Source organism: Acanthaster planci, linkage group LG10, assembly GCF_054643075.1.
Source record: "Acanthaster planci isolate LZ-2023a linkage group LG10, COTS_SCS, whole genome shotgun sequence".
In the NCBI taxonomy this organism is placed as follows: domain Eukaryota; kingdom Metazoa; phylum Echinodermata; class Asteroidea; order Valvatida; family Acanthasteridae; genus Acanthaster; species Acanthaster planci.
This window is the reverse complement of record NC_141786.1, coordinates 1,400,928-1,424,234: the sequence shown is the minus strand read 5'-3', so window position 1 is coordinate 1,424,234 and position 23,307 is coordinate 1,400,928. Positions and strand designations below refer to the sequence as shown.

Here is a 23,307-nt window from a genome sequence, read left to right as displayed (position 1 = left end):
AATAGCGCTATTGCACCCCCCGAAACTCAAATAGGCTAACGCAATATTAAATGCACAGGTAGCCAAACTGTGTTTTATTTGTTGACAAAGCACAAAATTTGTACGACTGCATAAATACACACCCGTCACAAAAATGTAAAGTTAACCATCCACCCGTATACTAGCATACTTACCTGTACACTGTAAACAATCACGCCTGACCCCCACTTCACCCTTCGTGGGTATGCATAGAACTGCAACACTAAAGGTACTGGCGGTAAAAGAGCCCAGTAGCCCATGAACTTTAGTTTTGTCAACTGCAGAGCTAGCCTTCGCACTGTCAACGGTTGTAGTGAGCACATGGTTTATAATGGTTCGCCTGAAAGAAGTAGTTTAGACCCAATGAAGAAAGTATTATGAATAAGTATGACCCATTTTCTGAGTAGAGTTTCTGATTTGAGGAAGACATTCAAATTTTCCTGCCATTCTTAATAGAAGAAACGCTGGGTTATTTCAACAGTATTTTATCCTACAATTCCTTTGCATTAATGATTCGTTGTCGCAAGTACTCAGGCCAATGAGGACATCTTTTAGTTTTGTTGTAACAGTTTAGGTATACTCCTGCCAAAAAAGATCTCCCTAAGGTGGGCTTTAAAGGAACGTGCTCACTTTTTTCATAACTCATACAGACAATTATGTGTCTGTACGTTATAATATCATAATCAAGAAAGGGTGTCTGGTAGTTATTTTATAGTCTCCATGTGTAAAACAAAATGTACATCACAGCAAAATGCATGAGATGATCCTCACTTAAAGAGACGACATTTCTACGCATAATTAAAGGAACATGGTCACAGATATAGTGTAATGTAATGCTCGAAACGACCGATGTCCTTGACCCTGCTTATGTAGGAGTGGCAAAGTAATTAGCATTTTTGGGGGGTTGTTTTGTTTTGTTTTTTGTTTGCTTTTGTTTTTTGGTTTTTGGGGGGGGGGGTGTTTGTTTTGTTTGTTTGGTTTTTTTTTCTGGTTTCCTTGTCTAGAGGTGGCAAACTATTTAGCAGTTGTTTTCGTTTTTTTTAGTTCCCCTACAGGACAGTTGTTGGTTGTTTTTATTCATAGCTTACATGTAGGGGGAGATCCAGGAGAGTTGAGCCATTTTTTTTTAGATTTTGGCCAATATTTCTCTTTATTTTTACGTTTGGTGGAAATGTTTGTATTCAAATTGTCGTATAACTATTTTGTTACTATATAGTTAGGGTTAAAGCATTTCGAGACGATTGCATATTTATCAATATTTTATTCAAATAAATGTCTCAAGTGGCACAAGTCTCCTGCAAGGTAGGGAGAGTTGAGCATGTCCATAAGGAGAGTTGGTCTATCCCGAGGAGAGTTGTGCCACTGTGAAAATTGTAAGAAGCAAACACATGTTTAGCTTGTTAATGGCCTCACGCAAACTGTACGTGAGAAAGTCATGTGTGGGTCAAGTAGCCAGGATTTTTCAAATGACACAAATTTTTCAAAAGGTACGTGCCAGGGATGGGCGTTTCTTATGCTAAATGCTAAAACGAATAAGCATCTTTGCAAAATGATTATAAATGTATGAAGGGTTTTTTTCAAATTAAGGCAAACACAGTTCTTAAGTGGCACTTTATTCCTGTATGTTGGGGCCTACGCAACATTCTAAATTTTTAAATGCTAAAACGAATAAGCATCTTTGCGAAACGATTATAAATGTATGAAGGTTTTTTTTCAATTTATGGCAAACACAGTTCTTAAGTGGCACTTTATTCCTGTATGTTGGGGCCTACGCAACATTCTAAATTTTTACAAAAACAAAATTACAAAATATTCATGAGAAAAGACAATAACACCTGTCAAACTTCATGTAAAGTACATTTGCAGGTAATAATATCCTTTTCCCCGAAATGCCGAGTGTCTTTACTTGAGTCCGTGGTACATGTGATCAGGGTGCTGTATGTTCCTGAGATTGAAGTCCTGGTGGTGTCGATGTCGTCGTGCAGCATTTCGAACACTGCTTTAAGTTAGCTGCGCGTTGAAGCAATACTGGATCACTCCTGCGTTGAGTTTTCCTCTTGTATTCCTGTGGCATTGTGTTCAAGAAAAAAAAATAAGGCAAACATTAATGTCATTGGAACTAGGCGAGTTGAGCCACCCACTGGAGGAGAGTTGAGCCACAGCTTATGATCAGCGGCTCAAGTCTCCGTACGTCGGCCATTTTGACATGTGACGTGATCGCTGTTGGATATATTTCAATCCAAATCACCATAATGAATCTACAATGTAGGGGCTACATAATGCAAATATTGCTCAAACAGAAAGTGCTATCATGTGAGAAATAAAGACGGTGTTACCTGTAACTCAGAAATCCATTTTTAGTACAATTTCGATTTTTTTCTGTCCACCACGTCTCTATGGAGCTGGCATGCATCTGCCTGCTCTAATTAATATGAAAATTATGTTACAGACTACAAAGCCAACAGAAGGCTTTTGGCTTTTATCCGATCTTGTGCAAGTGGGGATTTCAGGGGTGGCTCAATTCTCCTTGTGGCTCAATTCTTTTTGATCTCCCCTTTTCCTGTACTCTTTACTTGAAATTTAACCTTAGTGTATTTTGAGCTCGTCCCCACCAGATCCTAGTTCCCTCACTCTTAAAGTGATGTGGCCCAAGCCCCCGGAGGTCATTCTGAGCAGACAGGCAGCCTAAGTGAGAAAAAGTCAGACCCACTTGATCCCACATACGTGTGATCCTTGTATATTCCCCTGCCTTTGTGGTTTTGTCTGCTGTGGACCCTTTCGGTGAGTTTTCTTTTCAATTTGTTTGCTACAAAACCTTTGACAACACTTTTGATATTGTACAGATTTTACTTGTTCATTTGATTACCGGTAGTTTCCAAGAGCCGATGTTTGTCTTTGTATGCAGTTTCCATGTCTCTTGGCCATTAAAAGTTTTGGTGTCTGTTTAGTCTTGAATACGGTTTGAAGTATTTTTCAACAGTTATAATAATCCACCTTAAAACCATCTCAGATTGACAAGTTGTGCCCATATTTGCTTTGGCCCTGTAAACTTACGGGTAGGGAAAGATCTTGTTGATTCCAGTTTTACTGTGCATGTACATGTATTCCTTACGTAAACTTGAGGGAGGTATTTTTTACCTGCCCTACAGGAAGTGTCATTTTTCAGTAGTACGGCAGTGCTTATAGATTTTAGGGATCCCTACACTGTAGTAGTCTAGTGCCACAGCACTGGTGAAGCTGTGTGGACCCAGTCATTCAGTTATGCAAATACACACTTGTGTGCGTGTATCTGTGTATTCCTAGCCTTGTGGTCGCCTGGTTAGTGGGTTTTTTTTATCTGCATTACTTGGCTTAGTAATAATGTATCACGTGTCTTTTCTTTTTGTTACAGAATGTATAGGACTGTATTCCTAGCGGTATTTTTTATGACATGTACTTATCACGTATTCTTTTTGTTCTATATAACCTAGATATTGCTCTGAATTGTTAAAGATTTTGATCCCACACTGGCCTTGTCCCCACGAATCCTGTTCTGTTTCTGTTGACATTTTAATCTTGTTTTTGTTTCTTTTGCCATTAGTTTAAATTCTCTTTAAATTGGTTCAACGTCAAGTTCGAATTAAACATTTTCGTTTTTGTTTTGATTGCTGCTTTTCTTATTTTTTTTTTCTTGTCCCAGTGTCGAAGTAAATTTGCCAACGAATCATCGAGCCAGACCCTTTAGATCCGGGAATTTACTTTGTACGCGTTTTCTAGGTTACATTGCATACACGACAGAGCCCCCCACCGGACAAAGGTGCAGTTTACCCCTTCAATCATATTGCTTGGATAAGTATTAGAGCCATGTGTCCCAAGGTTGATGAAAATTCCTGATTTAAACATAAACTTGAAAGTAAGTCAACAGTTACTGCTTTTATTCTTTTTTCTTTCAAATGATATAATGCCATATGCCAATATTTTACTTCATGTAGCTGTGCAGGCGACAGAGCGCACAAGAAGCCAAGGCATGTTGGCTAAGGAACCCATGACTTCCACTGGTGTCATGTGCAAGCTGTTAGATGATGGCCCTGATGAGGAGAGTAGCAGCTCTGACGAGAAGGAAAATAGCCAATCACAACCAGAGTCTCCTGGTTATACACCAGAATCATCTGGATCATCATCAGATTACCCCTCCACCCTCCACAAGAAAACGAAAAGACCCATCAAACGGTAAATTGTATTCCTCATTATTAATGTACGTCATCTGTGTTGAGTTGGAATTTTCCGGTGAAGAAAGTAATAACTATACTTGCCTGTGTATATTTAATAGGAAGGAATTCATCATTTCAGGGCCTCATTTCTTACTATGACTTGAAAGGGAACCAAAGTTTAACATTTAAGGGGACATGTATTATGGTAGAAACACTTTTCTATTGTTCAGAAATACTTTTTACTGCATGGCCCAATAACTTCAGGACATTTGGGTGGCATCCATACAGGGAATTACTTCCATTCACAATTCTTTGTTTTTTTTCTTTAAAATTTCTTTTGAATGTTTTATGCAGGAAAAGAGGGATGAGCCCACGCACAGTGGTAGACTACACTGAAATTGGCAGCATGGATGCCCATACTGAACGAAAGTACATTGTGTGTGCGTCTAGGCTGTTTCCGCTACTGAAGAGGTGCTTTGGTTGCGGATCGTATGATGTCATCATCAGGCAGAGGGAGATTGGCACCATGCTGTCAGTAACCCAGGAGTGCCGAAGTTGCAGTCTGGGGCAGCAGATCTGGGAGAGCCAGCCATGGTTCCAGAACGTCCCATCTGGCAACCTCCTTTTTTCTGCTGCCACACTTTTAGCAGGTGGTAGCTTTGCTACCGATGTGCAAATCCTTAATAATTTGAATGTGGCGTGCATGTCGGAGAGGACTTTCTACAATCACCAGGTCAGCTTTCTGCAGCCGGTCATTGAGAGGAAGTGGAAGTACCACCAGCAAGCCCTCATCAAGCAACTCCTTGATGCCGGCCAGCCTTTAACACTTGGAGGAGATGGTCAAGCAGACAGCCTTGGCCATTCTGCGAAGTTCGGCAGTTATTCTGTCATTGAGCTGAACATCAACAAGATTGTTGATATTCAGCTGGTTCACGTTAGTAGGATTCTGGTGAGTTTGTTATTGCGATATTTCATAGGTGGATACACCAAGTTTACTTTCTATCTGTCATTACCTTGAAGAGATATGCCCTTGTGCTCCATGTGTTTGTGCAGAGTAATGAGGTGAAAAATTCCAACCACATGGAACTGGAGGGTTTCAAGAGGACGGCTAAGAAGATGAGGAAGAGTGGGCTGACCATCAGGAAACTGGTGACGGATCGGCATCGCCAACTCTCCAAATATGTCAGGAAGGAGATGCCAGCAATCCTTCACACATATGATGTATGGCATGTAGCTAAAGGTACACAAATTTTTGTTTGTTTTGAATTGGTTCTAAAAAACTTCGACTGTGCACTTTACATTTCTCTTAATGTCTCTCTTTTTGGAACAATAAACAGCAGAATGTCATTTTCAATATGTTATGGTATTTTGTAGCGGTGAAAAAGAAGATGCACAGCCTTGCCAAGAAGAAGGAGTGTGAGGAAGTCAGCAAATGGGAGAGGAGTGTGAGCAATCACGTTTACTGGGTGGCAGCCTCAACCACAGATGAGGAGGAGGAACTACGTGTCGCAAAATGGATGTCTCTCACCAACCACGTCCAGGACGTGCACCATGGCCATTCAGACATCTTCCCCAACTGTTTGCACAGAAGACTCAAAGATGGAGAACGCAAGAAAATGGCTGCAATCTGGTAATGTAGTTTAGTTGTGTCGTTTTTCAAAATGACAAATTTTTAATCTATCATTTCTTTCATGCACAGGAAATTGACAGAGCAGAATAATTTTTTTTAGCCGAACGATTTTTGTGCCAGGTGGTATTCTTGACATCTAGTTACAGATATGCCCAAGGTTTTCTAATGATATAGAATCAAAACTTTAATTTTATTTTAAAAAATACAGGTACAGAGGCATGTGTTAAGGTGTGTGCCATTATTGAGAAGACAAGCCTGGTCAAGGATATTCGCAAGATGTCATGCTCTCAGCAGACCTCATCTCTGGAGTCCTTCCATAGTCTGATCAATCAGTTTGCGCCGAAGATGAAGGCATTTTCACATGCAGGTATTGTCAGCAGGTAATTCGCTTCCAACAGTTTTTCCCCGGGTTTTAATGTCTGAGTTGAAGGGCTTTTCCAAATTGTATAATTATACTTATGTTCATAACTATATGAATCATTTATCTCCTCGATAGTGTGAAGACAGGTCATTATACACAGCCCACTCTAAAATTGGACAAAATTATTTGGTACATGGTACATGTTGCTGTACATTTTTGGGGGGCAAATGCCATTTAGTAAATGCACTAAATGTGACCCTTTTTCAAAAAACTCATGTACTATCTGTTATTCGGTCTCAATTTAGGCTTTTTTCCCTACTTTAAAGGCTTCACCTCGCAGCGCTTCACTACAATGAGAACAGCGACAGACAGCAGGCGACAACATAAGAAGGGGTCAAGCGTTATCGCCTCAGCAAGCCAAACTACAAAAAGGGGGAAGCAACAGTAAAGCCAATCAAAGAGCCAGTCAAACGAAGTAAGATACATATCCACTGTTATTCCAATTTTCTTTATTCTTTGGAAAAAAGAGAAATACAATGTAAACCAACATTTGCTTTGAAGGCCACAGTGTAAAATCCAATCTGATTTAATTTCCTGAAATGTAGCATATGTGGCAGACTTGATGGGAGAGGTGGCGAAACTTGCCAACAAGTCCTCAAAGAAGAAACAACGGAAGAGGAAGAAGGTACCACCAAGCTTGGCCAGTGGCTTTACCTATCGGACAAAAACACAGCTGATCGAACAACATTGCAGTCGGTTCAGTGACAAGTAAACACCAAGGACAGTTTCTGGGAAAGCAAGATGATTTTATGAAACTTCCTAAATATCAGTCACCCAATTTGAGTGCAATTTACATAAATGAACATGTGCTGTGCAACAAACACCCCTTAGTACTGTAGGGATCTGAGAATTCCCCATTAATTTAGCGAGTTGTGTGACCTTTGAACCTTGTGCACGTCTTCAAGGCGTGATTATTGGCCCACGTGGGTGCACAGAATGTACAGTACAAGAACATGGATTTTCTGTATGTCTTGCCTGTCGGCCGGAAGTGGCCTACAATGTGATACTTTTTGGCGGCACTGAAGTTGGGCGAGTTTCCAAGGTTTTTCGGAAGAGCGGGGTGTGCTGTGCGAGACGAATGGGTGGATGGACGTTGTGATGGCTTGGCCGGGAATCACGTAGATTACCACCGCTTTAATTGTCCAAGCAGTTGTGATTCTAGTGATGGCGAAATAAACGAAATCCAGTCCGCTTGAACACCCAAGTCTTTCAGTGTCTGCTGAACTTTCTTTTTTGCCTGCCTGGCCTCCAATTCCCCCTTCAGTGGCGGACGGACCGCCGCCCCCGAGCGATCGGCCAGGGGGCCGGACCGCTACAGTACTATCTTTGCAAACTACTCTGAACTTGCATAATAATGTCTTGTTGCCAATTTACTGAAAAAAGCACTGTTTGAAAGAGAAATTTGGAGACATGTACATCAAATCAAAATATGTGAAATTTACCAAAGTTTATTGTGAACATTTATTTAATAACGGTATACAATTACATGTATATATACACAACCCCAAAGTTGTTGTGGAAACCCTGCAAAGTATGAAATCATTGACAGTGAGGGATTATTCAGACTAAGAAATGCAAATACATGTAAATTATCAAATGTTAATTAAGTGAATAATTGAACCACAATAATTGTTTGCAAACTAATAACGCACAATGAATGTGATACCTAGTAAGTGTTTAAAAACATCATGCACATGCTGGTACACAAGTAAAGATAGCATGTACATGTACGGTGACTTAAATACAAGAATTTTAGAATCACATAAGAAGAGGATGTACAGGTTACACTGAATCTTCCTTGTGACATGGACTTGGATTGAAGTTGGTCAGTTAGATTGTTTGGACTGTACACGTATACACTAGCAGGATGTGGAATTAGGGTGTTGTTGATACTAATATTTGATGCTTCATCTCACAGTGTAGTAAAACTAGTGTCCTTAAGCAATCTGTGCTGCATCTGATTGTCAAATGTCAATGGTTGAAGCTGTTACTATGTGTATTTGTGAAATGTAATAAACAATGGAGTTAACATGTACATTCGTGACTCGGAAGTTCTAAGCTATATCTCTTGAAAACCTCTGAACTCATCGGAAGGGTATTTTTCCCGGATTTTATGGACTGCACAGGAAGGAAGTGGCAGTCTGACATTTCGTTCTAGGAAGCCCCAGCACCATCTGGCCATCTGGCGATATGCTGTGTGTCGGTTTTTCCTGTAAAAAGTAGTAGATAGCACATAATGTTTATTGCCACACAATTTGAATGTACAATTTTTATCTCTATCCAACCAATACATTAATCAAGTATAAAAATATAGCATTCAGAATCACTTGCACCAGGCGTTTTATTTGTTTTCATGGGATGCAGGCCACATAAAATGTCGTGTATAAACTAGATAGGGTTACTTGCACTCACTGGTTTTCAGTTGCATTGTGTCGTCCTTGGCCATACTGCTGGTGATACTGGAAGTACGCAGTTTCCAATACCCACTGATCTAGACAAACAGAGTAGAATCCTGGATGTTCTGTGATGCAATTAAGATCCACTTCAATGTTATCCATTTTCTGAACAACCTGGTTGATCTCCTTACAGCACAAGGATTCTCGAACAGCTGGCATAATTTGACACTCTCCGCAGGAACACCTGTAGCCAAAAAAGGAAGAGCTCCATATTAAAGTTTACTCAGTCTCCCCTTTAGTAATGAAAAAACCTCCAGAATTCAATTACATGTACATGTCAAAAGTCAATTTGAGTAGCAAGTACATGCATTTTCAATGAAGACATAACTTTTCAGACCAGTCTCGCAGAATTTGTTCACAACCCAGGAGAAAATTCCCATTGGGTCCCATTGAATGGGACCCAAAGGGGGTGGAATGTCTCATTTATATGGAATTTTCCCCAAAAGCCAGAATTTTTAGGAAATTTGTCGGAAATAATTATTTGCATTGGCAAAATGGATATGGGCACATGATAACGATGTGTCATACACGTCACGTAATGACGTACAAAACATGGCACATCTACATGTCAAACGAGATCGCCTGCACCGCTGACTGAACCCCCCTGAATATCAACCCTACATGTGGAATCTCCACCTTTTCCCGACACAAATAGCCCACTGCAAAACGTCGCGGTAAAAGTTTCACAACAGCCTCGTACCAGCGATACAATTATGACACTTTTCACAACGGCGTGGTGAAATGACACCTCATCGGTTTTCAGAAAAAAAAATCCTTGGTTCCCTTACAGTTTTGCAAATTACGTTTTTCAAATAGTGTGATCTTCGACGGGCTTAGTGAAATTACCAGTTGATATTGTTGAGCCGTCCTTCATTGTCGTAGTCCACACCAGCAATTTCATGCTCACCATCATCGTCGTCGCTTTCAACCTCTGGTTCGTACATATACGGCATTATCTGCCCAGCCTCGTCTCTGTTATCATCGGAATACGATTCGTAGGAAAAATGGCGATCTACTTCGCTGTCCGACGACGATTCCGATGAACTGCTCCGTTCTGCCATGTTTTCGTTGAATGCACTGTAAACGAACGAACGCATGTACAGTACGTGTACGTGTACGAGCGTGTGCACAATTCCATGTGCGCTTCTGTGCTCTGCATGCTGTGTTCTGCCGATGACGTCATCGCCTAATCTCATGCTTGCGGAGCAAAAGGGGGTTTTGGGGGCGGGGGCACGCTACATATTTTTTTGCGATGTGGGATCGCTATTTACAAGATAGACATGAAAACTATGGAAGTTTTGAAAATGGTGGGGCCTTTATTAACTCCTACGATACTTCTCTCGATGTTAGAGCCTTCTATTTCAGGAAACCTTTAATGTTTTCTGCTCTGTAGTAAAGAAGACCGCCCTCATTTGGCATGCAGTATCTATGTACTGGTGACTTGAAATTTCTTCGAGACCTTGACAAAATCAACATTTCTCTTATATACAATCATGACGAATGAGTGTGAATTGCATTTCATTCTGATACATATGCATCACGGTCAGTTATGCCTCTTATCCCTCGCAACAACCTTTGTTTATAAAGGCATCAAATTTGAATAACAAGAGAAAATTGGATACGGCTCAAGCTTTGTGGACCGCCTTTCAATTTTTCTTCATCTATGTGCTTTTGTTCAACGTATAAACACACTTACACGCTCCTATTGGCTAACTACACTGAAAGTGCATGCTTTTAAACCACCAAAACCATCCATGCTTTCTCGGACAACTGTGGGCGCTGTTGCTGTGACGTCATCCAGGGAAGACATGGTTCGATGCATAGGTATTTTTGTTCGAATTGTGAGACAGGGATTGATGGTTTCTTGCTGCTACACACATGAACAACCATCAGACAGCAAAGAGGAGAAAACTTAGTGCAGTGAAATCTACAAAAACGCAGGACTTTTTGGTGTACAACCCATTGTAACATTAAGGCTTCTTCCTAAGATGACATCTCAGTTTTGCTCAAGAATATGGAAATACGTTAGCATAAAAGCAAATAAAGATTAAAATATCTTTTAAATAGTGAAACTGAAGTTGAAATTAAAGTTTACTGAGGCACAAAGGTCACATTTACAGGTTTGTAATACCATTTATGATCCAGTTCGTCTAGAACAGTGGTAGTTTTTAGAAGAATCGGTGAGTGAGAACTCAATTATTGGTCGACAGCTGCTTGAACAAACGATCATTCCACCCAATGAGTTCTGTCACTGTGACAACTATGGTCTAAGAAGTATAAAAGCTAGAAATAACCATAGCCTTGGAAACTTTTAAAGGGATATTTGAACTGGAAGACAGCACCTCATCATCTGGCTTTTATATATTCCTCCGACACAGCCCAAGTTTCTAAGCTAAGGCTCGCATTGAAAGGACGCTGCAGCAAGGCGCATAATAAGCATAATAAGCCTTAAAACAACATGACGCTCAGTTTAAAACCCGTGGCTCTTGACATCCATCTTCAAAGGCAAATGAGCACTGTGAGCTTCAAATGTTATTGCCGGAGCCTTCTGCGTCTCCTCAGGAAAAATTGTGCCACACACTTACTCAAGCAGTAGAAGCTTGCGCGTCCCGATACCCGATTGTCAGCGGAATAGCGCCCTCACTGGGGTATCTGTGGGAAACACCTAAATACCAATTGCCACGTTACTGTGATACGTTGCTTGTGTGGTGAGTGGTGTCAAACGCATGTTGCAGACGGCTGTTGCAAGTCTCATTGAAGACTCACAGCTCCAGGATCACTTAGTGGATGTCCCTGTAATTACAGAGAACGTCTAGCGTAGAACTACATGTGCTCTTCTCCAATTCTGGTTTGTTTCAGAATTTTGGACAAGCTTGCGAATAGCCGCTGTACTTTTCTTCATAGGAGCAGGCCCATGTTGGGTGTGTCAGATCGTGTTGTAGAGCATTTCACCAAAAGAAAGAGATAAAAAGATGGTTTTCGGAACGGTAGACGTTCAGGAAATCCCTTATGTAGGCCTCTCTGGCCATTGTAAAGGAGAAAGCTACATTTGGGGCTCTTTACCTGCTTTGAAAGGGAAAGGAAATATCGAACATATTTTTCTCTCTTACATTCACTATGGATCTAGTGGTTTAACTTGAGTGGCCCTCGTTCTTCGTGTCAAAATGGCACTATAGGAGACTTCCAGCAGTAATGGAAAAAATGGTGGCGTGATAAATATGACGAGGAGCTCTTAGCATCTGTGGTAAAATATTGACAGTATTTTTTCAGCCTTCGTTAAGTTCTTCAGTTGGAGACGAGAATTGGAGACCATCTTTTCATGCCAACCGTACTCCTAGCGGGCAGCACAGACAATGGGGGCGCTCTTCATCACAACGATATCTCTGAAGCTCGCGAACGAAATCCCTGGGGCAAAAGGGTGTTTGTTCAACGAAGATGCACTGATGAGAGAAAAGGGTACTTGCTTCACATTCGGGGGGGGGGGGTAAATGAACCCCTTACCCTCATGGATGCTACTCCTCTGTCCATTAGCAATTGTCTCGTTGAGAACGTCTGTTAAAGTATTCTAGAGGATTTTATGAATGCTGCCCTTACAGAAAGGAGTTGAAGGTCGGTAAAAATCCCCATACCACAAACTACTTAGTTGCAGTGAAAATGACATTTAGAGCTCTCAAATACTTTCGTGTTTAATTCTGAAAATCATGATTGCAAAACATAATATAGCCACAGGAAAGCTTCCATGAAACAGCCAGGAGATTTTCTAAGTAACAACGATATGTCAAATTGGTAGATTGAATTGCTTAAAATACCTTCCCTCCTGGGACCAGATCAAGGATTGGAGTTCATTTATAGACATCTCTCCGGTGTCGGATTAAAAGCTTTGCTTGCCTCAACACCGCGGGTTATTGTCCTTTCAGGAAAGCTATCCTTCCTCACCGGAAGCAGGGGCAGACGAGAAGCAAGCAGACTTGTCAGAGTCGGGTGGGCCATCTGCGTCATTTTCAAGTAACAAAATGGGCAAAATTTGATAATTGAATTCAAATACAGTCGACATTTCCATAAATTGACAAGCAGGACTGGGCTACTTTCAAACACACTGCACCTACGTGGGTCCAATTTGTTTCCATTTCTGTCTTTAAACCTAATCTTAAAATAATCTAAGGGTGATTGTTTCAGTTTCAAAACTCTGGGCTTTACTAACAATTGGTTACAAAAGGGTTATAATTATGGTTAGACCTAAGTTTGGCTTAGCAGTTCTTCTCTCAACTTGGATTTCTGTCGGGGCTTGAAAAAAATAACAGTTCAGTCGATTTTGATACTTGAATGTCCATATTGGTCACCGATGCTGTTCTGGTTTCAGATACCTCGATATAAATTATCTGTTAAAAGTCATGTTGCTTTCCGCATCGAATAAACCAACGCCCAATCTTAAAACGTAGAATTTCGTCGCAGGAAAAAGTTTCCAAAAGTAACTCCTTATAGACCTTTCGACTAAAGACCGATACTGCTGTTGATTTGCGTAAGCATTGGTACCGGCATCTACCTTCCTGGAGGGGTTCCAATCGGCCACATTACCTTAACATGAAAGTATCCAGTCAGTTAAAAAGACGGTAGTTGGTGAAAGTGTCTGAGTACGAAATGTGTTCCCTGTCACGAAGAACTCACCCCCACGGCAAGTCCCTCCATCATGCGCCAAGATATAGTAATCAAAAAGAAAAACCAGCTTTATTCGTGTGATGCCCGGTGATTAAATCTAATAGTGAAACATTGTTTGATGTTACCCTCAGATAAATAGCTCCATTTTTGACGCCTCGTGATTTACACCAAGGACTAGAGGAAAACGCTCAAATTCAGGCTAGAGCCTTGCAACTTTAATTGCCAGGTGATGTAAAATTGAGCGGCAGAAGTAAGTTTACCCCAGAAATCTGCGAGAGTGGTGTGGTGAGGATTTCACACTTCCACTGAATACACTCGTGAAGAGTGCAGTGAACACTGTTGGTTCTCTACAGACAACACCGTTGCGAGACAGCGCTTACACTTGCACTCAACAAATCTATGGTTTTACATGTCTAATGGTAAACTGTTACTACCGCATGAGTTCACACTTTCAAAACACTTTTCACCGCTGGAGGTATAGGTGGAATGTTGTAGTTATTGATGATGGGATAGTAGGAACGATATGGTATTTTATCCAGATTTGAAGCATTGGGTAGTAAAAACACAGATTCCCTGTACGAACACAAACTTCTCAAACCGAGCTTTCAAAGGTTCCATTGTTGATAATGAGGTTCTGCAGAGAATAATACGCGTATTTCATTTGAGTACAGCAGGCTATATTCTAATTCCTAATTCCACCGCGGCAAAGTTACAAGTTGTGATTTGCGCACAGTCCTGTTAAGCCATACCTACTCTGAGGCGCGAGCCAGTTTGTTTGAAGTCCTCTCTCTCTCCTTCAGCAGCGCAAGAGCCTGCCTGACTCCTCGCTAATCAAATAACGATGCACCTGACTCTATACGACAAGCAGGTGTCTCTTTGCTGGACTACAGTCTCTAGCAGGCGGGAGTACTTAGCGTCATTCTGATTCAATTTCAGATTATTAGCGACACATTTAAATCGTTTAAATCCTCTCAGCGATGAGGTTCATGGCCTAGATATTAACTGACCATCTTCAAGAAGAAAACATCTTGTGATAGTTCAGGTTACACCGGTATTTCGGTCAGCATACGGTTCACACACAACCCAAACGGGTGCCTTACTCTGCGGTGTTTTGTAGTCTTCTATGTTCCATCTGTCTTCTCTTTTTTTGTTAAGGTCTTTGCGTTCCACTTTGTTCTGATGACTTTATGCAATTGCACGGGAAATTCTTAAAGCCTTTATTTCTCGTGTCGTTGTTAATAAAATCAAACTACGACCCAGACTATTGAATATCCAGACGTAAGCGTTGTTATCTTTCAAATATATATTTTCAAATATCGAAATATCTCTGTTACTTTATTCTGCAGATGGAGCTACTCTTAAAGACACAGAACTTTTACAAAAAAGATTTATTAACCTACATCGATAAATATTATATTCCTCAATTTGCTATCAGAGATGAGTTAGTCATGTCGAGAACAACCTTAACAATGAAATGTCGAGATAATTTTTGTTGTAAGGATACGGTACCATGAATGTGTAATGATTGAATCGTAATGGGGTTTGGGGGGTAAGGCGAATTTACCGTTTCCTATTGCAAGTAATGACTATCTGTAATAGCACTTAATCAACGAGGCCTCAATAATTTCACAATTATTACGACCGTAAGCTGGGCCAGGAGATCATTTTCTGCAACGGATCCAAGTTAGTTCAATCATCTTTGTCATTGTAATACACTTTATATTATTCCAGTTTGTATTTCTTTATGGAGACTGCAAGATAACATTATTGAAATGGAAATGAAAACCCTGTATGGCTTCTTTGCTGTTCCATAATTTACCCCAAGCATTCTTGGTCCCACCCCTTTCAAAATTGTCGAGTCTGCTCAGTACTATCTAACGGACTTTGTTTTGTTTTTAACAATACACATAATCCACAATTTCATCTCTTTGGGAACGGTCCCAGGAAGTTTCTGATTAATGGACGTGTTGTAAAAACACTCTATTTTTAAGATTCCCCAAAACGGAAATACGCAGCGAACCCGTCAAACAAACCTGTGTCTCGACTGTAGGTGCCACTTAATGGTCTGCGCTTTTTGTCTTTTTCCACCTGAATTGATATCGATAGATCTTGCCATTTATTAATGCGACACCTTAAATTTCTTCAAGATCTAAGCAACTCAACCATTCTTCTCTCCCGTCTTCAATCAACTCTTATTGAGGGGTAGTTCATTGTTACCTTTAGTGCCAGGAGTTGCTTTGTGAGGCTTGACGCCTTCCTGTAGTCGATAGGCGGTTAGAAATCAAAATTGACGTTGAGAAGTAGGAAAATAAAGGCAATTTTTTCGCAGGATCAAACTATGAAAGGAATAAGATTGCTCGCGTTTGGTAAGACAAACGATTGAAATATTGACTGCTTCTTACATTCAAATCCCGGCGCCCCTGTGTCTGGGGCTTTGTTTAACAAACGTTCCCTGAAGTGTCTTTAGCCGATTTTCCTAATGGATACCAATTTAAAGAAACAGGTTTCACAAACGAGACTGAACGATGGAAATTCCAAAATGCGAAGTGTTTCAGACATAGGGAGGGTTTTTTCGACACCAAAAAGACCAAATACAATAAAACCGGGATAGGAAATATAGCTTTCATACCTAAGCCAATTTGCAGGTGAACATTGGGAAGCAATTAATATTGAACTCATTTGGCAGGATTAGGTTAACTTCTAAAAATGGCCAAAAGGAAACATCTACCACTAATTGTTTCACGAAACATCTGTTTTCAAGGAATGAATTGTAATACACAAATTCTTTACTCAAAAAAGATGTATTATGGTAGGTTCAAAAAGAAACCACACACTCCGTGCCGTTTTGTTTAGAAGCGGAGAAACCTCAAACCGGAGTATAGAGAGTTTGATCAAAACAGGTTTTCTTTGTGTTGACAGGAGTAATGAGGTTCATTAACGGTTACTGACTTAGTGTCTCACCCTTAGGCAACTTGCTAGCATGGGCAATGGGCGGGGTATATTATCGCTGAAGTTACCTCAACATGCCACGCATTGTGCATTCAGTATTTATAGTCAGAAAATGTCCCGTGTAATTCGACGCGAGCTCAGCCCCCGGCAACGGTACGTTCTAAGCAGAAATACATATATTCTTTCGCTTCTGGATATTTCATTTCACATCGTACCCGAGAGTATCCACCAATAGAAGCCATTACGCATGTTCTCTTGAACACAGTTTGTTTCTGAAATGAGTGTGCCCTAAGCTATTTAACGGAAGGATTCCATTTTGGATGCACTGGGATTATAAAATAAACTTCAATTTTCTACCTGTGCGCACATTTTGTCATCATACCGTGTTGAGCAGACCATTTATATCATAAATGTACAAACAAGGTATATTTTATTCGGTTCATTAAATTGCTGAATCTATCAAAGCTGCCCAAAACCTGGAAATGAAACGAACTAAAGTTCTCTCTTTCTTTACTAAGCCATATACTAAGCAACCAGTTTAAAGAAAAATAAAAGAAAAAAAGGGGACAGAAAGTTATAAACAGGTACACTATACTTTGAAATAGGATAACATCAGAAGAGGGAAAAACTCTTGTTCCACCTCAGTTTACAAAATGCCTAATAATCAAAAGTACCATATTTTCATCTTACCCAAGCAAGAGTCAAGTGAAGTTTTTGTTCAATTTGCAGGGCCATCCAGGGCACAAGTAAGGGGCAATTATGTAACCTTTTCTGACTATTTGTATGCGTAGGTGAACGGAAGCGTTAATGACGCCTACCCATTTCACCGATCTTTACGATGGAGTCGTTAGGCTCAGTGACCATTTCAAAGTCACGATTAACCACGGCTTCAACACAGGTTATTCCGTCGATGGCATTATGGCTGCGTCTTTGGCGGTAGATACCATCAGTATTGACGACACACAGTGGAGTTTCTCCCATCATGACACTCAAGATGACTGGATAAGTTGACGTGATTACCATACAGAGAGCGCCAGCCGGGCGAACGACCGACCGATCAGACTCGCTTGAACGTCTTAGTTATGGTATCTCACAGCAGGGGAATCTTTTGTCACCGATCGTCCTCGAAAATTCTGTCAACTTCGTTTATCATGAAACCCCTTAAAACATTTGAAAGGAAGCGCCGGACGGGTGACTTGACAATTTTATTTTCAAGCTCATAGGACAGCACCCACCTTGTTCATTGTTAAGTTGATTACCGGATGTGTAGCGTTTTCTATTCGATAATTAAGCTTAACAGAGTAAAATATGCTTTAAGCGCAGCTGTGTTACAGAGTGGTGTGGATTTGTGCAGGAAACTTGAGATAGGTAAGTGTTGGGGGTGGACATTTAAAAAGCGGGAGGGAGGAGGCGATGCGATGTTGACACCATACGACACTGTGAGCGATGTTCATGATCACTGTAACATGAATCACATTGCTGCAGAATATTACATCGGACGGCATGGCCGTGTTATTGTTCTCCATTTTGGGTGCTATTTATCAAATGTTGGGTTTAGGGCTGTCCAAACATTCTTTACAATCTCACCACGAAAAAAGTGAGGGAAAAATTCAAAAGCTCATCCCCTGGTCCAAAAGTGTGTTGCGGGGGGGCACATATCCCCCATTCGGGATTTACGCACATGGTGTACAGTCAAACCTTGCAATAAGCAGCGTAAGCAACGAATGTGGGTAGAGGGGACTCTAAAGTGACGGTGTTTACTTTGTCCATCGACAGTCAAGCAGGAGGGAAAGACTTATTTGTAGATATGGGATATGTTCGGGGATCACAATCACCCCCCCCCCGTCATAAAACAGAGATGCAGATGCCCACTGACCCCAAAAGAGTCGGAGCTGAAGTATCTTTTGCCTAACAACAATACTACAAAAACAAATATTTTTTCTGGTTATGTTCATGTTAGAAACAAATAGTTCCAAAACAAGTTTCTCGATTGGGATGAGGTTGATCATTGCCTTTATACCCTTTCATTTGTACCCTTTCGTTTATTCTGTGCAGCTTAACCTGCAGCCTTTGGGTAGTTTTCCCACGTAGCACACTTCAAAAATCACTGGGTCCATTTTTATCAACTTTGATAAGAGGAGCATTAGTGCTTATAGTTAACACGTACGCGTACAACCAAACAGATAGGCAACTTGTCCGTTTGCATGTGCTACTTGTCAGCATGGGGAATATAATGATTTGTTTTTCAACTCACCGGTCAGTGTCTCTCTGGTACAGTAAGAAAAATATCACAGTAACTACGAATATTTTACCGAAATATCTTGGGGCCAAGGTAAATGCTACACCCAAATAAGTGGCTTGATATTTTGCGCTCAAGAAGTGTCACTGGGGTGGTATCGTGCCCTGATTTTTAGTGCCTCGTAGCCGTTAAATCAAAATCACATCAGGCCAAGATGAAATCGCAATCTTCCTCTAAGCAGCATGTTGTATTCTCCTGTTCGATGTTCTGAAGAAAATGAACGTCTTTTCCCCCGCTTACCAATTCAGCTCCTTCGGCGTTATTGGAAATAACCTGCAGTAGGACGAACGACCTCTGGGGCGCCAGATGGCGAGCCTTTATTGAGACGTGATGGCTTGGAAATCGGCGGGATCAGGAATTAGCGTCGGGTAGATGTTTCGTCCACGGGACGTCTCAGTAGGGTGTTATTGCAAAGATCGGATTTTCAAATCGACGGTGTGTCATCGGAGGATTTGGAGAGCTATTGACGCAGGAAAAGAAAGCTGGGAGCTGGAGGTCCAGGGGTTTAACTTTTTTTGAAACGGCAAACATGATTCCAAGAGTTCTGTTCAGTACTTTCATCTGTTCGACATAACAGCGATCAAGTACAGAAAACAACACTGACAAATGAATGTCACAAAAAGATTTTCCATCAAAATCTCCGGTTTTTGGTCAGGGGATGGCTCCAAAAAGTGACGCGGTGGCGTGGCTTTTTTCGCTCACTTTTTGTCCCAGTACGTTTTACTTGTACGGACCACCACTACCACCTACAATAGACAGGGCCCATCACTGTTTACTGTTTAAAAGCGTTTTCAGCCACCTCGTTTGCCTGGTTCCCAAATGTAAATGTACATTGCAGAAATGACGTCATCTGAAAATGAGCACCCGTTAAAAATGGGGCTTAGAGGTCCTTCACTGTACGTATAACTCCACTGTGTCCAATCTAACCATGTTAAACTTACGCAGTAGCAGGATTCCAGTTGATCAAGCAAGTCTGGCAGCTTCTGGACTGTCTATATATATCAGATAAAAACTTTCTTTTATTTTGCCGACGCACAGGTCTGCAGCAACGCGGTCGCTGACCAGATACCGGAGACATTTGATCTAACGCAGTCAAGTATACCGGGTATGTCATGAAAATTTCCACAACAGAAATCCTCCTCCTTTTATTGAATATTGAACTGATTTGGATTTATTACAGTTTAAACGGTACATCGGACTAGTTTACATGAAGTGTTTAATAGTTTTGGCTGCCTACTGATTCTGTCCTCAAAGAAGAGGTCGGTGGCTCTAAGAAACACACTCCGAACAGAACAAGGTTCGTGGTATTTCTTGGGTCCCCAACCTTTATAACGAATACGGAATGTGTGTGGTTGTCCTTACCCAATGGCGTCCAGGGATAACAATCCAAAGTGACTTGCACTTTGGTAACAATTATAAATATGAAAAAATAAACAAGAAACCTTTACTGGAATTTGACGATATACACAGCGTGTTTAATGATTAAGTTGATTGCAGGAGAGTTTGGAGACCACTTCTTTCAAGCCGTTTCAAAGTTTTGACTTCAAAGCAGTAATGCTGGGAATGCAGTGTTATAAAACGCTTATCAGTTTTCCCCTTTCGCAGGGTACCGGATTAATTGCCAAACTGTTGGCAAACAGATTAGCCAACGACAATTGTTACACTCAACAGAAATATTAAGTGAATGTACAATATGTTTCACCCAGCGTTTATACGGCGCCAATTTAATGCTTGAACAATTGCGATGCTAATTCAGAACTCTAGGAAGCTGTGACATTAGAATGTTGCTGTACGGGCTTTGACACATGAATTGAGGTTGTAACCTCAGTCAGTACATTTAATTTAAAACTTACGGTGTTTCTAAATGCACAAATGAAAAAGGTCTTCCATGTTGTTGAATAGACACGTGGAGCCTTTAAATAATCACAATTTCAATAAAATATAAACAGTCAGAAAACAATCGCCAGAAGGAGACGGTGTTCATTAATGGCTAATCTAAGTCTGAACGTCTGAGCGTTGAATGGATAACAAGAAGAAGGAATAAGGTGTTCAACATTGGCCTGATGAGACTCTGTTGCGACAAAAACCAAGTCTGCTACACAAATCTGAAATGATCATTGTGTGAAATTTTCCATATTCATTAATGATCGCAAGAATTAAGTTATAGATTAAGAGGAATTTAATTTAGTGGATACGCTCGTGAAAAGAGCTCTTTATTTACATTTGCCCTTATTCATATTGACTGCCTTAATGAATATTGCTGTTGGTCAAGCAAACAACGCATTCAGGTTTTAGGCAGCTCACGCAATTCCTGGTGCCAACATTTTCGCTGCAGATGATGGATGAAGCCGTAATGCTGCAGTAAGCAGTGGGGTTTTAATCTTTAATTCAACTCAATTAGCAGCGAGCCAAAGATGATTGATGGTGGTGGTAAAAACCACCGGCTGGGGTGTGCCGTGGGATAGACAGCCATATACAATACATTATTGATATCAATTAGCAATGACTGAGTAATTCGAGAGGAGTTGCAGGAATATGCGGATGTTTTCAACCTACGGTAAGAAAAAAAGCTTTTCTGTCAAATTCTGACATCTATGCTAGAGAGTAGCCGACCATGGATTGCCCCCACACGCCCAATATTCCAGTCCTTAGGTTCAGACATGTTAATTACTGCGTTCATTTTAAAACAGAGAACAATCAGCACTATAGGAAGTTCTATTTAAAAAGGTTAATTGGTAAAATAGAGATATTTAAAAACATCATTAGCTGTACTTGGTCGACCAACATTATTGTTCACTTCAGGTGCTTTGCTCTGGTGTCTGATTTTTGTTTCATGTTGGTGGCGCTGTTACTCTTCCCAGTGATGCTACTCTGTTTCATTTGAGCATTTCTAATCCTTTTCCTCCGTTGTGGGAATTTGATTGTGTGTGAGATTTAGCGGTTTAGTATCAAATTCTACTTCTAAACAAACAGTGGGCTCGTGATGAGCAGACCCATGTAAACCGTCAGCACGACTTACCTTGAAAGTGGCTGTCTTGGAGTGATTAGTAGACTTGTTTATAATCTCCAACAGGTAATGGAATTGGGAACGCGCAGTTCCACGAAACCTTGGCAGGAAAAGCTCCCCTGAAGAAATTCTTTGAAGGAATAAGAGGCAAAGCATGTTACACGTTGATCGATCTAGGCTGTAGCGAACTGATGTGGTTAGAGAGGGAATTGACAAATGAAACCAATGGAACTTTTTGTAAACAAACTACTGTGCATAAAAACCAGAAAGGTGGTAGTACCTTTCTAAATTGCCTGCGATTTCACTTCCTTTTAAAAATGACAACATTAAGCAGGATACCTGCAGTTTACCCTTATTAAAAATCTGAACATCATCTCCCGTAGATTCGAAATTCGAAATGAGTTTCGGTACGAGATTTTGTGAGTCACATTTTTTTCTATAAGTAGGTACTTGCAAAGTCGAATTAATCTTAGGCCGCCCCCTGCTTATATTTATCCTTGCATTTTTTTTAATATTCTTCCTTATAGTTTAATTACAAACGAGATACACATTCTTCCCTGATTGGTATTGGGTACTTCACGATTAGAAATGTTCATTTGAATACAGTAGTCTTCACAGCGGCATATCCGACTTTGTTGGTTTGTGGGGGGGAGCAAATTCAAAAACGAACGCGGCTTCTGGCTTTTTCAACATGATGTTGGAGTAGAGCAAATATCCAAGCCTTACTCACGGTCCTGACATCCTTGCCGCTATTTCTTGGCGTTGTTTTCTGAGGGTTTTGGTGCTAATGTTTAATAAATGAAAAAAAATCCTCAGGAGCAAGCTCCCTCCCCCCACTGGGTAAGACACTCCTTCCTCATAACATAGTAAAACTCTACAATGTCCCAGAGTCATAAACAACATCTCTGTACACATTAATGTCCGTGAACAAGAAGCCCCTGATTTATGCACGCACATGCAATTTGTTAAACGAACACAATTTCTTGTCGGCGGCATCGTCGTAAATCAGCGTTTTCTACATTCTGGGATATAAGGACACCGGATTACATCTTTAGAGACGATGTTTATAAACCCTGGTCGCATACTGTATACAACACTAACCTCTGGTTTACCATAGAGACATGAGAAAATAAACAAAAATTCCTATAGACGTCGAGGTGGTAATTAGTTGTAAGTTTTGGGTTTGTGTCCGTGAGGAGAACGTTTACGTCCTTGTAGAAGACTGTAGCATGCGCATAACCACTTGGTGCTCGTGATCATACCCATTTGGCTTTGCTATAGGGTCGGGGGAGTTGACATTATCATCAACAATACCAGTAGCATGGTCAGGGAAAATAACATGGACTAAACTCTACCTATGACCGAAAGTTTATAATTATGGTCACGCCAGATGTACAAATTAAAATAATTTTACCTATGCGTGTCAAAATCTTTGGGATATATCCTTGGAGTAAGTCAAGATTATTTAATCTAAATGTCTTCGTCAAAGAAACATTAGTCAAATTTAAACACTACTCATGAATGTCTCTAGCTGTTTAAGAATCTTGCTATGGTTTTGGTGCTTAATTGAATTTGGGGGTTACAGCGAAAATGATTACACTGTAAATCAAAAACCAGACCCTGCTTTTGAAGTACATGTAGTTTGAATTGAAGTAATAGCTCGATTGGTTTTAGGCTATGT

The 23,307-nt window shown here is 40.6% G+C and overlaps 2 protein-coding genes across 2 annotated transcripts; one reads left to right on the top strand and one right to left on the bottom strand.

Annotated features, from left to right (window-relative positions):
- Nucleotides 1–3,943: 3,943 nt before the first annotated feature.
- On the top strand, nucleotides 3,944–8,294 carry LOC110983528 (uncharacterized). The gene is made up of 7 exons (XM_087142794.1): nucleotides 3,944–4,227; nucleotides 4,563–5,142; nucleotides 5,262–5,448; nucleotides 5,583–5,838; nucleotides 6,047–6,218; nucleotides 6,526–6,674; nucleotides 6,805–8,294. The coding sequence occupies exons 1-5, from the start codon at nucleotides 3,959–3,961 to the stop codon at nucleotides 6,063–6,065; spliced, it is 1,311 nt and encodes a 436-aa protein (XP_086998920.1). The 5' UTR covers nucleotides 3,944–3,958; the 3' UTR covers nucleotides 6,066–6,218; nucleotides 6,526–6,674; nucleotides 6,805–8,294.
- On the bottom strand, nucleotides 7,677–9,828 carry LOC110983474 (uncharacterized). Its single transcript, XM_022242759.2, has 3 exons — nucleotides 9,562–9,828; nucleotides 8,672–8,899; nucleotides 7,677–8,469 (listed from the first exon to the last, which is right to left on the bottom strand). The coding sequence occupies exons 1-3, from the start codon at nucleotides 9,810–9,812 to the stop codon at nucleotides 8,319–8,321; spliced, it is 630 nt and encodes a 209-aa protein (XP_022098451.2). The 5' UTR covers nucleotides 9,813–9,828; the 3' UTR covers nucleotides 7,677–8,318.
- Nucleotides 9,829–23,307: the final 13,479 nt, after the last annotated feature.